The sequence below is a fragment of the Botryllus schlosseri genome, chromosome 15 (genome assembly GCF_051294905.1).
Source record: "Botryllus schlosseri isolate E-star chromosome 15, Bs_hap1, whole genome shotgun sequence".
Taxonomy (NCBI): domain Eukaryota; kingdom Metazoa; phylum Chordata; class Ascidiacea; order Stolidobranchia; family Styelidae; genus Botryllus; species Botryllus schlosseri.
The window spans coordinates 10,190,260-10,206,576 of record NC_137250.1 but is presented as its reverse complement, the minus strand read 5'-3'; the positions used below and the strand labels follow the sequence as shown (position 1 = coordinate 10,206,576).

General features: G+C 39.8%; 4 protein-coding genes across 18 annotated transcripts in view; 2 read left to right on the top strand and 2 right to left on the bottom strand.

Annotated features, from left to right (window-relative positions):
- LOC145457734 (ubiquitin-like protein 3) overlaps nt 1-16,317 on the top strand; it is a 245,928-nt gene that overhangs the window by 53,009 nt on the left and 176,602 nt on the right. The gene's annotated exons all lie outside the window — the stretch shown is intronic.
- LOC145457722 (THAP domain-containing protein 1-like) overlaps nt 1-16,317 on the top strand; it is a 474,772-nt gene that overhangs the window by 334,207 nt on the left and 124,248 nt on the right. The gene's annotated exons all lie outside the window — the stretch shown is intronic.
- Nucleotides 1-16,317, bottom strand: part of LOC145457675 (NFX1-type zinc finger-containing protein 1-like) — a 224,795-nt gene that overhangs the window by 122,502 nt on the left and 85,976 nt on the right. The window lies entirely within an intron of this gene.
- On the bottom strand, nt 2,125-13,375 carry LOC145457683 (NFX1-type zinc finger-containing protein 1-like). Its single transcript, XM_080335943.1, has 14 exons — nt 12,183-13,375; nt 9,418-9,507; nt 9,204-9,357; nt 8,926-9,110; nt 8,302-8,374; nt 8,098-8,237; nt 7,649-8,034; nt 7,420-7,587; nt 4,264-4,411; nt 4,065-4,197; nt 3,041-3,209; nt 2,871-2,982; nt 2,624-2,804; nt 2,125-2,559 (listed from the first exon to the last, which is right to left on the bottom strand). The coding sequence occupies exons 1-14, from the start codon at nt 12,762-12,764 to the stop codon at nt 2,414-2,416; spliced, it is 2,667 nt and encodes an 888-aa protein (XP_080192069.1). The 5' UTR covers nt 12,765-13,375; the 3' UTR covers nt 2,125-2,413.

The following is a 16,317-nucleotide window of genomic DNA, read 5'->3' as shown; positions in this document are numbered from 1 at the left end:
TGCCCGAATGCAGTTGTGTTGTTGTGAAAATCACATTGGTTTTGACTGTGTCGTAACATTTACCGACAGCAGAAATCAATTGTGATTTTCACAACAACACAACTGCTCCCTTCAACACGCAAAGACGTGCTTCCTGCACTTCAACAAAGTAATGTAGTGTACGAATATAGGTGCCACTGTGATTGTGGCTACGTGGGAAGAACGTCAAGACGTCTGCAGGACCGCATAAACCAACATGTCCCCAGATTTATCAGAACACGTGCGTCACGCAATGTGAAAAGCTCACCCTTAACTCATACACTTAAGATTGATGCGGATCGATCAAAGGCCATTAATTCTGCCATCGGCAAACATCTGTTGGATAATCCGATTTGTGCGAATAATTATCGAGACGACCGATTTCGAATCGTAGGGCGAGGCCGTTCACGATTCCATTTGTGTGCCTTGGAATCAACTTTTATCAAAATACACCAACCAAAACTCTGTCAACAAAAGGAGTTCGTGTACCACCTAAAAATAGTACATTGAACGCTCATGCTGTCATTGTCAACGTCATGCTGGTGACGTCATATTTTGTGATACGATTGTTGATATACAATGTTCTTTCCAATTCTCTACTAGTTGCTGACGATTACCCCTGACGAGTGTCAGCCGAAAATATTCGGGTTCATTTCAATATGAATAAACTATTTAATTGTATATTGAAGTTCTGTACCTCCAAGAAGCTCTTCAAATATTTGAAACTGATTTTTTCCGTGTCAAGCGTGAATAATGCAATTGTAAATTACATTTCCACGATGTTTGTGGAATGCCTGTCTGCAAGGTCCCGTCAAATAAGGCCTACTTGGAAATTATACATTGAATATCCCTATTATTGATGCTGCGGCCCGCGGCGTCATCAAAAGCTAGAAAATATCCCGTGAGCACATTTGAGTTTGAGACCTCTGGACTAAAGCATCTAAACGGCCTTAACCGACTCTAAGGAATATATAGCGTTCTCCTATCATTGCGATTACCGCAATTATACTTATTTCAATAAAGAATGTTTTTATTTATTTATTTTTGATTGCAGTTTTTCGACGGGCGGTGGTATCCCCATATTGCAAGCAATATGTGTGACACTAAATCGCGCGTAGCGAGAAGAAAAATTTCACGTGCAATAAATCTGCCCAAAAATAATGTTGTTTATGTTGATTTACGAAAAAATTATGAGCCTACTTCAAGCCTTCAAAATTCCGGACGTTTAGGCATATTTTAGAATTTCCTCCCGGACGCAGTTTGCACGCGGCTCCTACATCGAAAAAGGTCGGGAACCACCGCTGTAGAATATAGTCCAAACTTTTGTGTCGTCCTGCCAACGTATATTCTGGTTCACATTTGGCCAGCCGGGAAATAATTGCCCACCCCTGCGAAGTCTCTTGTACCAAGTTGCATATGACCCGCTGACTTAATGGTCGTATCGGTGACCACTATTTCACTTATTTTGGAAATGAACTTCTGTCTGTCTGTCTGTTCTTCTGTCCTCTTTACTAGGGCTGGGCACAATGATTCGAGTACTCGAATCTGAATCGAGTATTAATTTTGATGATTCGAGTCGAGTAGTAAAACACGATTTTTTCGAGTACTGAAATTATACGCTTCTCACCACTGAAAGCTAATTTATCCACGGGAATTATAATTTCTGTACTATTTGTCACTTGTTGAAGCCTTGAAACCTTGATTGGCGGTATCATAGCATACGAAACATATGGTACAAAGCTACGAAGGTTTCTGGACGTAGCACATTTCCGAAGTCATGATTATCCCACAACATTGTCACCATATGTTATGAAATCGGCATGGCCGAAAAAATACCCAAGTATCTTTTATGAGATGGATAGCTGGCATTAAATTCTTTGTGGTGGCATAAACGGTACTCATTCTGCTATGGCGTCATCATGAGTGATACTCGATTACTCGACTCGATTCGAAGTATATTACGTGATTCAGAATCGAATCACTTAGGTACTCGATTTTGCCCAGCCCTACTCTTTACCTGTCGGCAACTCCAAATGGATAATCTGGTTTGATTACAACGTAATAGATCGAGATTTGGGGAGATCGGAGATTGTGCGAACACACAAATTCAGCTTTTTAATTGTTCCAGTTTTAATGAACGAAATACTGCTTTTATAAAGAAATTTACAGTTCACTCACAAACACCCGTCGGCAACTCAAAATGGGAAATCTGGTTTGATTACAACGTAACAAAACAGCGTCATAGTTCGGGATTTAAAATTGAGAGAAAACACAAATCCATTTTTCTGGTTATACTAAACGAAATACTGCTTTTAAATGAAATCAGGCGATCACAACACTACAGATATTTACAGCAATTCACTCACAAACAGCCAACTACAATAAATTATAAACATTAGAAGAATCCTTCTCGGTGTAGGCCACGGAGCAGATTCGGCGGTACGTGATTTTGCTCCATATCTGTGTCATAAGCAGAACGTCTTGCACCATCCATCATTGCTGCAACGCGATTGCTCGGATCCAGTTGATGACCTGTTCCGCCTGATAGCAGAAAAATTATCCCGTGATTGGCAATAAAGATATGAAATTGACAGAAAGGTTCGACCTATCGTTGAGCCGCATTCCGGACAATTCGCAGTGGTAGTAGCTCCACCACATTCTCCTATTGCGTACACGTGACCTTTCGGGCATTCAAACCAATGTCCCTTCGCTGCAAAGCCCATCGCATCACAAATCATCTTCTTTTCAGCCTCGCTGATTCCAAGACTGCTCCTCAGCTCTGGAGCCTGTGCGATGAAACAATACCATTTTGAAATTCAATTTGTATTATATATGAGAAGTATGCAACAAACCTTTTCGTATATTCTTTCAAACGATTTAACGACGGTAGCCTTAATTGTGGCGTCGTACGGGCTAAAAGTTTCCATCAACTTTTGGCACAGAGTTTTAAAGTGGTCCATGACTCTGATTGTGGTGTAAACGTGCAATAAGCAAAAATGTTTGAAAATGACCTGTTACTCACTCAAAATCCGATTCTGAGTGTTGCCTCCACCTCGCAAATAGCTCAATGTATTCCAGCACATGTTTCAAACGGCTGATCTCGTTTTGAAAGTTTTCATCCTCTTGCTCGGACGTCTGAGATCGTTCAAGCATCACCCACTTTGTCATCATCTTGATGTCATTGTCAAATGCTGAAATATAAACTTCTAAGTCTCTGGACTGATCGGCTGATGTTCGACATAATTAGAAGTTATGGATAAGGCAGGAAAAATGTTTCTATTCATTTCACAAGCGATAGATAGCGTAGTTACGAATGTTTCTTGTGCAGTAGTATAATTTTGATATAACTATGCCAGAATATAATTAAGCGTGAGTCGGATATAAATGACCTTTCATACCATGAGCCATATATTTCACCAGGTTTATCTCACAGAAGTATCATCAAAATCTTTTACCATCTGAACACACAATCTTGTGCTTTAAAGCAGGGGTCTCAAACACGGGTTTTATGATGTCATGATGCATTTGTACGCTCACATGGCGTCTACAAGTAATTATTTTGACAAACCATGCCAAGTACAACAATTCTATTCAAATATTTATAAATGTGAATTTTTTCGTGACAGGCGTGAATTCACAATAGTAAATCATATTTTCAGGATGTACTGTACATGGAATGCCAATCTGCAAGGTCCCGTCAGATAAGGTCTACTTGGAAATACATTGAATACTCTTATCATTGGTGTTACAGGAAATTGGCCCGCGAGCACATTTGAGTTTGAGACCCCTGCTTTAGAGTAACTTCGATTATATTGAATATAATGCACTTTAATGTGAATTCCATCGATATGTATGTGTGGGCTTGAAATACACATTGGTTGACTGATTTGTTCATCAATTTTTACAGGAACAGCAGGATAGTGCTTGAAGAATTGTCATTTCCTCATAAACACAACCTTGTGGTCGCCCATGACTAGATGTTGAATGAATGTAAACAAATTACCTGACAAGTACCTGACTCGAGTCTTTCCAACACTGCAACTTACCCGATAAGTACTTCATTGGAATTGTTTCATTTTCGGAGTTCAATTTATCTCTAGCTTGTTCAAGATTATAAAGCGATTGCAATCTTCTGAAAGCTTTTTCAATAGCGACCAATTTTCCAGGAGATGATCGAGTCTAAAAAGTGTAAGCAAACACAAGTGTTGATGGATGAGACTTATAGCATAAGTAAATCCGCTATACCTCCAGTTTCTTCAAGATGACCGAAAGCTCAAGTGGATGGTATTGCTTCATTATTGGATCGTTTCTGAATTCATCACGTAATTGCCAACGACTTTCGTTGGCAAACATAGCGTCTCCCCATTGTTTTTCTTTTACTTTATTCACAGAACTAGAGAAATGAGATTACATCATACCATAAAACAATATTTACAGATGAAACCGATTCTATGACTCTAATTACTGCATTGGAGACAGGATATTTTAAACACTGGGTATTTAAAATTGATTATTTCCGGCGAAAGAAATCTGTATGGAAGACCAAACACTTGGGTCAAGCAAGTGTGTTTTGTATAGTAAGAGGGGCAAAAAAGATTTTGTACTATTTATCAGTGACCAAGAAAAGACCAAGGTTTTCGTAATGGCACCGCATCGCCACATCATCTGTAAAACAACACAATTTTCATTATCCAATTTGCTGCAAGTGCTGATTAACATGTCAAGAATGTTCCCGTCCAGAGAGATAACAACATGATAAATTCAACATCACAGTTCAGTAGATTGAACTACTGATTGTGATTGTGGCATACATTAACAAGTGAGAATGCGATTCAGGAAGATCCTTGGATGCCAACAAATGTCAAATTCAGGTCGAGTATGATGGATCAAGATGAAATGACTCATAGGCGCCGACTTTTATTTTTTTACGAGGCGGCGAAATTTTGTGACGTCATAATTGTTCCATATCGATGACGTCATCGTCGCACGAAAACGCACTTTACTACATGCCGCTGGTGTACGTGCAGAGTTGAACCATTCGCGTGACGTTTTAATATCGGCCCTGCACTGATTAATATCAAACCATGCAGTCGAGTTATTAAATGGAATCTTCAAACGGTACGATCATTCGAAAGTGTAACTGCGGCCTACGCTACCAGTCCGTCCGACGGAATGCATCGAACAAAAATCAGAATTTACGTCACTGAGAATCTGCAGTTGCATCAATGTTATTCACGCGCAATGCCCCGTGTGAGTAACGAAATACACAACGCACTGGACTTGCTAGTAACACACGACAACTCTCGAATACTTCAAGCAGACAATAATGGTGATTACAAATGCGAAATCGCGCAGCCAATCAGGAATTGTCTCTTGCGGTTTCTTGCTTCGCGTTGATCGACTCGCATCGCGGCAATTGTTTGCTGATTAAAACAGCTATTTGGGAGGCATTGGTTTACGTTCGTGAAGCATCGGTCAATTTGTAAATTCAATCTGCATGTCAACGGCCGCCAACATATACTAATTGAATTACGTGTTGACGGCTGACACAAATTCCCATCTACGGCTGCGGGTTGGCCACCCCTGGGCTAGACTCAATTCCACTTCCGGGCGCATGCTGCGATCTTATCAACAGGAATCCACAGTCTATCTAATGCCTAATAGTTTAATATTCAACATTGTTGTTCTCGATACGAGTACATCCAGCAATCAAGTTCATCGGAATGTAAAAGGTTCCCTGTTCAGACGAATCGAATAAAATCAAAATTTGTGCCACCCAGAATCTTGTGATACATCAATATTTAACAATGGCATGGCATGGCCTATTGCACGTTTAATAATGAAAGAAACATTGAAAAATTACTTTGTGCGACAATTTCGGAGTACGAATGTATCAAGTAGATAACAAGAAAAATGGATGATGGCAAATGAGAAAGCGTGTGTTCTAATCAGTATCGCCACGAATGGGTTTTGAGTCTGACACCGTATTGAGTAGCTTTCGTCACGACAATTGTTTTCTCATTATATCGGTGTTTAAGCTGTATTGCTGCATTTCTGATTAATGTCACTGGCAAAGCCTTGTTAGAGAAACGAATCTGTGCAGAAATGAATTTCAATTTGCAGGCACACACCAACACACCCTCCAATTTCGCGCTCCGATTACCAAGATTATCACGAAGCTAGCTAGCTCATAAATGGTTTTGTAAACGAATATGGGCGCACATAATTTAGATTTCAGAAAAGCAGAACGTCTATTTTAGCGCCTGGTAGGGAGAGGAGATCTAGGATGGTGCTTCTCACCAAACGCTGGGCGTGTAGCCAGTCGAAAAATTAGGGGATTTCGATTTTTTCAAATTTATCAATACAGCATCAATTCAATTCCGCTCAAGTACATGTGTAAATGGCAATCATATCATCTCTTCGTATTGACGATTTTGGGCTTATGATAAGCTTGCCAAAGAGTCCGGGAGTGCCGTCTATTAGTGAGTCCCTGATCTCTGGTGAACAAACAATTAAATACGCGCGCGTATTACGCAGTCTCGGCGACAGTTTTCGTAAATCAAAATGTCCGAACTTGATGGCACCGATTTCAAACCTTTGTCGTCTTTCAGAACTCGAGCCATAATTGATACACATCTTCTGATCGTTACGTTCAAGTATTAGAGGGAATCAATTACACACGTTAAAGTCTATTTGCAGCGATTCGATGTTATTCAGTTTCGCGATGTCGCTTTTTAATCAATATGACATAAAACAATCACTAATTAGCATAAACTCGACCGCATTGTCTCCAAACCAGCGAGAGATAGGAGCCAAAGCATGCTATGCCCGAGACGTGATAGTTAGGCCAGCAATGATATCTTCCACTCCAGGCCTATTCCAGATGCTATTGTGTAGGCCAGCGATGATATTGTGCACACCAGGCCGAAGCCGTCAATGCATATGCGATTGCGCAGGCAAGCGATGATATTGTTTGAACTAGGCCTATTGCAATCGATTCGCCTGATTACTAATTACTGGTCACAAATCACTTGGGCGTTCGAGCATTTTGTACGAGGTGGCCGCCACCTCGTAAATATGGTCACGAGGTGGCTGCGCCACCTCGTAACCTCGGAAGTCGGCGCCTATGAATGACGTTATGGTGATATATAACTTACGTACCATAATGAGAAGTATCTCTGATCAAATTCAACTTTTATGAATGAAATGATTCCAGAATTAGTAGTAAACTGGCAAGAGTTCCAACAGCAACATTTATGCAATATTATGGATTGATGAGTAAATGATTTCTTCCTTTCATTGAATATTTACCCAAAATTGCTTTTGAATTTATTGGATCAAAATTTACCATGATATCAGATGTTAGGATATACATCTAATACATATAATCTGCCAACTCACTTGAGGAGCTTGTTAATTATATTTCCATATCTTGTGCTCTTCCATACAGTTGTCTTGCATCTAGGGCATTCCTTCATCTTGATAGCATTACCATCTTCCTTCTGGTTCATCCATTGGTCCAAGTTTTCGTAAGTGAATATATGTTTGCAATCCATCAGTTGAACAAATCTGTGAAAATAAGACCATTATCGGTATTCAGAACATAGAACACCTCGTTTCAGGTGTATACCTGGCATCTGGCAAATCTTCATCACCGAAAAATATTTCTGTCACTTTTTCCCGGTCACATATCCAACACAAATTCGGGCACGGCTCACCACAGAGACCAATGCATGGATGACCGCATTTCAAAATTTTTCCGCATGTCTCATTGCAAGGTTCTCGATTACAAGGCTCACTGCATAGCATAGTGCACCTCTTGTGTTTGCACTGCCAACTGCACTTCTCCTTGCATGGTGTGCAAGGTTTTCCACATTTGTTAGCACATCTGCTATGCACACATTGCGTCTGACATTTTCTTTCACAGGGTGGACAGCTGGAGCACTCTGACGTACATTCATGACCACATATAAGGGTTCTACTGCAACGTTGTGCACAGGGCATGTGCAGTCTTCCCTAAATATATTGTAAAGTAGTCAAATAAGTCGAAAGACAACCTTTGTTCAAGTAGCTTATTACCTGATAGCATTTCACACAATTTCCGTTGCATGAGTGATCACATTCGAGAAAGCTGTGGCATATTTCTGTACAGCTGGTCTGGTCAACCTTTCCCGATTTTGCGCACTCTACCTTGATGCTATGACCACAGGGTAAATGCTCTTAAAAATAGAAAAGAAGGAATTGAACGCAAGTCGTATTCGCTTACTTGAATATCTGCATTACCTTCAACTTTGGCCTGGCATGGTACAGGTGATTCACTGCATCTAACCTTTTGCTCATGCCCACATTGCAAAAGCTAACAAGTGCGAAAAAATTATTGAAAAAATTATATTCTATTAATATCGATTTCAAACACAAAAATTAAAAAAGCGCCTCTAAATGACAATATTGGTATGTGTGTATACAGACACTGATACACTGTAAGTCCCTAGCCACAATGATAAATCACTTTTTTCATAGTAAAATCTGGTACAGAACAAATGAATTTGTTTCATTTCTCTTCAACCATTCCTTCTGGATATTAATCGTTTCGATATATATTTGATGTACGGGAACTGATCTTTCTTACCATTTAAGATTGCAGACATACGCTGAAATTCATGCCCATTGCCCATGGCTCGTAATTGGTACCATGTAATTTATGAATTTCAGGCCACAATTTAAAGATGGAACTTGGAATCAATGGAATTTACCGAGGGATCGAAATTTACGATAAATTTGCGGGGTGCATTTACACTCGGTCATACTGCAAAAAACACAAAGAAAGCCGCAGAGTGTTATGGTTGCTAAGTTGCACTAAGTTGAAGAATTCTTCCCCAGAATGCAATACACACGCGTGGATCTCACCTTGGTCAACATTTTTACACATGGCGTACACGCAGCGTAGCATGGTCTTGAACATTTATGACCACACTCCAGAAGCTTTTCGCAAGTTTTTGTGCACTTGTTTTTGGAATGATCATCAGGATGGCAGAGTCGCCTACATACATGCCCACATTCAAGTCGCATTTGACATTGTTGACCACACCCTCCTACAAAGACAAGATGCCATGCATTCAATTACCATACTTCTTGCACAGTATATTATTATAATGTAAATATCGCTATTTATATTGACACCTTACCTTCTGGAACATTTTTGAAATCCAATGCTGTCTTAACTGGAGTAACTCGATCAGGATGATTCTTACATTGCAAGGTAAGCGACTCTCCAACGCTATGAGCGTTTTCCAAATGTCCTAATATCTGACGCCACATTGAGCTTTTCGCAGAAAGTAGCTGATAACATAATACTCAGTTTTAGTCATCATCCCAGATGCCAATATATCACATATTCACATCCATATTTCCAATGCAATATAAAGCCAGTTTTGCTCTTGACAATGCAACACATATTCTGTTTTCGGTCGCAAGAAATCCAATGCTAGCCTGTAAATAGTTTGAAAACAACATCTTTAATGAATGTGGCAAAAATACGTATTAGAGAATATCCGTGGCTTGTCTGTCTATGTTATAAAAAACTTATGGCATATGAAAAAGGAAGGATATTTCAAAAAAATACTTTCCTGTTAATTGTACAATGAGTATTTACAGCAATGACACAATGAAACAATTTTGCATGCCATTGTGAATAATATGTTTGCATATGTTTAATGGCTATATGAAAGTCATTAAAACATCACTGTAACAGTGTGACATATAATTTTCGAAGTAAATATGTAGTACTGTTGGAGTTGGAGTTCTGCGAGGAAAATAGTCGAAGTTGGAGTAGTGATTAAAGACTCAGGAGTCGGAGTCGGAGTTAAAGGTAAAATTTACCGACTCCACAGGTTCTGTGTGAATGAGAACGCGAACCTATGATGTCATGTGACGTCACATTGCTAATTCCAACCCTGCATTTCAGTGAAGTGATAGATTAATATACTGTACAGCAGTGGTTGTCAACGTTTTTGTCTTCGCGGACCCCTTTCGGATCGTCACGGACCCCCACGAAATTTTTTGTTAAATTTAGCTCAATTATCGTGCAATCGTCATATGTCTTGTGCAATTGATAACTGTAGGCTTAGTGATAAACAGCCTCGAAATGACTATTCTTGAATATTAGATCATACTATTCATGTAGAAATTTGGTTCACTTCTATTATTTCAAAGTGAATTCTGCAACTGCATTTCTTGCAATACGTGGTCGTGTCTTGAAAATCCGCGTCTTCGATTTGGATTGGATATGAACGAGTGCCGAAAATCCATTTCCACAAATATAGGTGGTGGCGAATGTAATGATAATGCGTAACGCTTCCGACGACACATTTGTATATCACAGGAGAATAATGATTTTTGTAAACATTTCGAAGTCACCGTGATTGACCTTACTCATCCAACTTTTTTTCCACAATCCCCAACAAAACATCTCTAAACAGCAAAATGTTTGTATCAGTAGGCTATTGGCAATGTAACAATTAAAAGGAGTCTGCACAGTAGGATATTTTATCTCAGACGGCCATTCTGTTGATGTGAGCTCTGGAGTTTTACCAGTAATGAAGTGAAACTGCCTCGTGATTTTTAGAATTCAAAAGAATACAAATTAGGTTGTCAACTATTTTGAGGCTTCGCGGACCCCCTGAAAATCCTGCAAGGACCCCCCGTTGAGAACCGCTGCTGTACAGTGTACCTGATACCTAGCGACGACTCATGCCACATGCCACAATGCTGAAGTACATGCTGGCTTTTAAACGTCACCTAATGTATCAACTGGAGCAATCATCGCTTAAAATTCCGTAAAATCAAAATCTTTCGTCGCTTTGCCTTAACAGTTTAGGCCAGACCGGACAATGTATTCGGCGTCTGACTATGGGTTTCTATACTTGCTACCGATATTACCCCTTAAACAAGTTTTACAGTAGCCAATAACCCAATTGCACGGATTTAGCTTTTATGACACATGAAACATATCAAATCGAGATGGATCCCGTACGTCTGCTAGATTTTTTACATTAGACAACGATGTATTCCTTACATCAATTTCATTGATTGGTTAATTCGATTGGATTGGCATAACTTGCTGACTACCCGTAGCGTATTTCGTTTTTGATATGGTGTGATTGCGGGTCAAGCTCACAGCAGAGAGTCACTAAATATTCCCCAAACGGAAAATTGAATATTTTGAGCAAACTTTTGCAACAAAGCAAGTAAATTTTTGAGATTGGCAAGTTGCATGTACGTTTAATTTTGATTTTTTTTAATGCTCACAGCGCCATACATAGAGTGGCCGAAGTTGAAATGCAAATAAATTCAACCAAAGATGGTATGACGATGTGAAAAATCGTAATATATGAAAAAGATTCACAGTGCAGAACCTACCAAGGTTCGTTTGTGAATGTGAACCTCTAAATTTCTGAGGTTCACACACACCTCTAAATTTCTGAGGTTCACACACACCTCCAAATTTCTGAGGTTTACACACAGAACACGAACATGAACCTCACATTCACACCATCCCTAATGTTTATACTATGTGCACTAGCAAAACTATGTATCCACGGAAAGCCATATATAGGCCTATCCCTTTGGAATAGTTCATATGGGATAGGCTATATAATGTTGACATCACACTTTTACCAAGTACAGGAAGTTAGACCTCAACTGTGGACATCAATAGCATTACAATCACTGTTTAGTTCTTATCAAATCAAAGTTTACTCCCATAAGCATGATAATTGAAAATGTCTGCAACCAAATTCGGCTTGTTTCGACCTATACAGCTCTCCTGTAGCATTTTGAGGAAAATCAATAATTATATTAAAATTAAAATTAAAGCATAGAAACGTTTGACAAATCAGATCAGAATTAGATTACCGGCAATTTGCTCATATTAGTCTAATTAGACTAGAATTAACTAGTTGTCCAAGCCTGCTTACCACACATACAAAATAGTGAGGATGTCCATAAATTTAGTGCTTTCATTCATAAAAAAATAAATTTGGAGATTACGTATTGTAATGATTAAAGAAGTCCTGCGCATTGTGAATAGCATAGCGTCGCCAAGATAATGTTTCATGAGCTCCTGCTATTTGAAATGTTACAAAGCCGCTTTCAAGTCACATTACCTTGTCATTGCTTCGAACAAGTGAGAGAAGTATGATATCATTTTCCTCTCCTTGAAAATTGTCAACCGCCGTAACTCTGACTCCGCGTCGTAGCTTTTGTGGCATTGCATTGCGAAACGCAAAAAGTTGTCCGGTGTACATGACAAGAATCGTTATTTGTTCCGGTTCGTATCCTTGTTTAAGAAGGTAGTCGCAAAGCGCAATCAGGAAATCGACCTCGTGCACATTTTGCTTGGTCCTTCCGTCCCGCAAATTGTCCTCGTGTACATCATGCGAAATGAAAAACACGGGCTTCGCCACGCCTGTTATTTCATCACGGTAGAGCACGCTTTCGTGATCCTGTAAATCTTTATATATTCGCGGACGGATAAGGTCGGCAATTTCCGGTCTCATACGATGTTGGATGTTCAAGGTGACGTGCGGGATATGTACTTTCATCAGTCTTTCGAAGAGAGACGTGTCCAGATTAAACTTCTTGGCTAGCGCGTACACCGTTGGAGATGGTTTCAGCTGCTGGTGATCACCGATTAAGATGAGGTGTTCAGTTGATTTTGGCATTGCCGTGACGATATGGGCTTCCATAACCTCCGCGGCTTCTTCCACCACCACGATTTTACTATTCAATTTGTAAATTAAATCACGGTACTTGGCGGCTCCGGTGGTTGTCACAGCAACAACAGCTGCTTCCTGTAGAATTTCGGCATCTTCCAAACAACGCAGTTGTGCTATTTGGGCTGCCTTACGGTTATACTCTATGATCTGACTGTCCGAAGCAACGAGAAATTGCTCACGCCAACGATTCACCCACGTCCTGTAATCAAAATGACACAAAATGATCTATATAAGTGATATATGATGAAGTAATCTATGTCAGCTTATTGTTAGGTTTTGAAATCTAAAAATTGGAATAGGACAGTTGACTTTTGTTGATGATGTTTTTTCGGCAGATATCCGTCTCATGTAGTGTAGCAATGCAGGCTATACATACACACGATCTGTGAATGCATATTAGGGTTGCTCAAAAATAACTTTTTTTTCCTAATTTCACTCGCTTAGTGATAAAATCGTCAGGTGGCCTAAAAAAACGCTACACCAAATTTGGGTCAATTCTGTCCAGTAAAAGCCGTGCAATCTTAATATTGAAATTTCGACCATTTTTGAATATATAGTATTTACTGTGGCTAATTTCGACACTTCGATATGACGAAATATCGTGTTCCAGGCATGCCTGAAGGGAGAGTTCAGTTTTTTCACGTGTTTACATTTTGATACTGGGCTGTGATAGAGTTGAGATAATGAAATTGCTAATAATTGAAAAATTAGATTGACGCTGATTTGCTGGGATTGAGTGAACAAAATTGAAACAGTGTTGTAAAAACGATGGTGATATATATTAGCAAATGAAATACTTTTAAGGCTGAAATCGGGCACCATGAAGAGAAAATGGACTGACGCACAGGCAAAATACAGCAAAATATATTTCATAGGTTAATATCGATACCCGAAAGTATCTTTTGTCGTGCCGATGTAGATTTGACGACGTTATGTGGCTGTTTTCTTCGCAATTCGTAATGATATTTGCTTTTCACGACTCCTGTATACCTCTACAAGGCGGATTACGAATGCTGAGGCATTATTTCGAATTTTAGCGGATCTGCATCATCATAGGCCATAAATATGTACTGTAGTGAACTCGCGCCAACCAACAATGAGATGTTTGAGGTATATCATGTTACCAGTTGGCAGTGCAGTAAGGAGGAATGGTTATGTGCCTTTTCTTCTGCAGTCAGATAGTTTGCGGGGTCTATAGACAGTACAATACCACACAAGATTGTGATCCAATGAAAAGATAACGGATAAGCAAACATTGCACAGTGAGTTCAACACGGCGTAGGCCTATCTACGATGTTGTCTCTTGCCAGAGGAGTATAGACATTCTACCATAGGATATCGGAAAAAAACAAATGTCGTAATGCGTTGTGAAGACAACATCTACAAGCTCATTTGCTCTGATTACGTGAAATTTACACTTGTGCGATAAAAGATATCGCCTGAAGTCTGGGAAATATATTTTACTGTATTTTACCTACTTGGCAATTTATTTTCTCTTTATGGTCCCGGATTTCAGTGCTGAAAGCAGTGGCGTATCCAGGGGGGGGTTTTAGGGGGTCGGAACCCCCCCCTTTTCAAAATCCTAAAAATTGATGTCAAATATAGCCTCTAATATTTGCTAATTTATTAGTTTAACATATTCGTTTTTACGTATGAGAAGGCGAATATGGCGTCTTAATGTTATTTAAGGGGACTAAGACCCCTACAAAATATTGGAATTATGCGCCGAATTAGTCGAAAGGATAAAATAGGTCATTATAATTCGCTAATTCCATACGAATTCTGCACTTGTTCAGCTACATTTCAGCTGTGGCAATTGCCGACGTTCTCAACTTTCTTCCCTCGATTTCTCTCTCGCCTTGCTAAAACGAGAGACTCATTTTAGGAAAATCTAATCTAATTGGCCGACGCGATACGTAATTGCAAAGACGAAGTTGTCGGCAATCAACATCGCTCGCGAATTCGCTCCACCTGCTCGCCTTGAAATCCTAATTAAGAATTGCACGCGGCGGCGTGTTGATTGATCAGCGAGACGCAGACACGACGGCACCAGAACGACAATGCTATTCTCAAATCCACATTGTATTCGCGATTATTGGCGAGAAATGGCCTAGGATTGACATTCACATTTCAAAATACAAGCCTAGCAATCCACGTTCCCGATTGTTAGGTGGCTTGCTGTCGTCCAAATACAGGCCTATGTTGTCGCTGAACGGGAGAAATGAGTAGGCCTAGTGGTAAAGCCTAATTATATCGGCTGACAAGTTTCTCTGTCGATCAAGTTATTATCCCAGTGTGTACTCTGTATTAGTTGACTGACTTGCGTGCTTGCAATTAAGGTCTAATTATCTTCGTGCGTACTACACGCTCAGCCGTATGGCTAGTAAAGCCATCGAAAAGCACACATTCGTGTACGACGTACACTCAGGGATATCTACAGTTCTAGATATCCCTGCGTACACTGTTCACACCACACCTCTCTGTGGCGATCGCCCTCGTTTATGCTACCGCCCTATTCCGCGCTTGTTCGTCCGCTGCGATACTACCGACCGTGCGCATAATATCGTCAAAACCCAACAAAATCGCGCATCTCTGACCGGAACTAGGCGCTTGAAGACGGGCGGCATTTGCCGGCTCATGACTAAATGTGAGCATTTACGAATTTCTTTCAATCAGACCATAAAAGAAACGCGATTTTCAGGCAATGTCCGTATCGTATTCGTACATCTCCCACTCACCGCAAATCTCTGTTTATTATTAAACTATAATATATTAATTATTCGCCAGGGCGTGGAGACGAGTGATCGTAATGATGACGTCATAATAGCCAATTTCGTAACGCAAAACCCCCCCCTTTTTCGCGCTCTGGATACGCCCCTGGCTGAAAGTATTCATGTGCGATGTATAACACTATCATTTTCACGGGGCTCTATCAGAGAAGTTCCAGCTTATCAGTGTCATGTTCATTTTTCATATATTAGATATTTCATCATCCAATCTCGATCACAGGCCTTAATCAAGATGCAAAAGCATGAAAAAAGCATAATTATCACTTCAGACATGCCTGGAACAAGATGTTTGATCATACCGAAGTGTCGAAATTTGCCACCGTAAATACTATAAATTCAAAAATGGTCGAAATTTCAATTAAAGATTGCATGGCCTTTACTGGTCGGAATTGACCCCAATTTGGTGTATAGCATTTTTTCAGACAACCTGACGATTTTATCACTAAGCAAGTGAAATTTGAAAAAAAAATTTTGAACAACCCTAATGCATATGTATACCATGCGTGTATGTGCAGCTGGAAAATAGCCTTGCAAGGCTTTTTTAAGTCTTGTATCATCCTTCCATGTTATCTCGGAAATGCTGAGTGCCAAGTGGCAAGCCTGGTTACTTACTGGATGCAATCACAAGTGGTAGCAAAAATGGAAATAAAAAGAGGAATGAGATACAGTAGAAAAATGTAGAAAAATGAATCAACTTCTATTACAGTTCGGAAAAATCTTGGTGAACCAGAACT

Bases quoted from the DNA above. Each gene is read 5' to 3' on its own strand.
- LOC145457683 (XM_080335943.1), bottom strand. From the start codon at position 12,764: ATGGAAGCCCATATCGTCACGGCAATGCCAAAATCAACTGAACACCTC. The intron at 9,508-12,182 runs GTAATGTGACTT...AACTATTTACAG, and splicing joins TTGTTCGAAGCAATGACAAG to GCTAGCATTGGATTTCTTGC. The intron at 9,111-9,203 runs GTAAGGTGTCAA...TTGTCTTTGTAG, and splicing joins TTTCAAAAATGTTCCAGAAG to GAGGGTGTGGTCAACAATGT.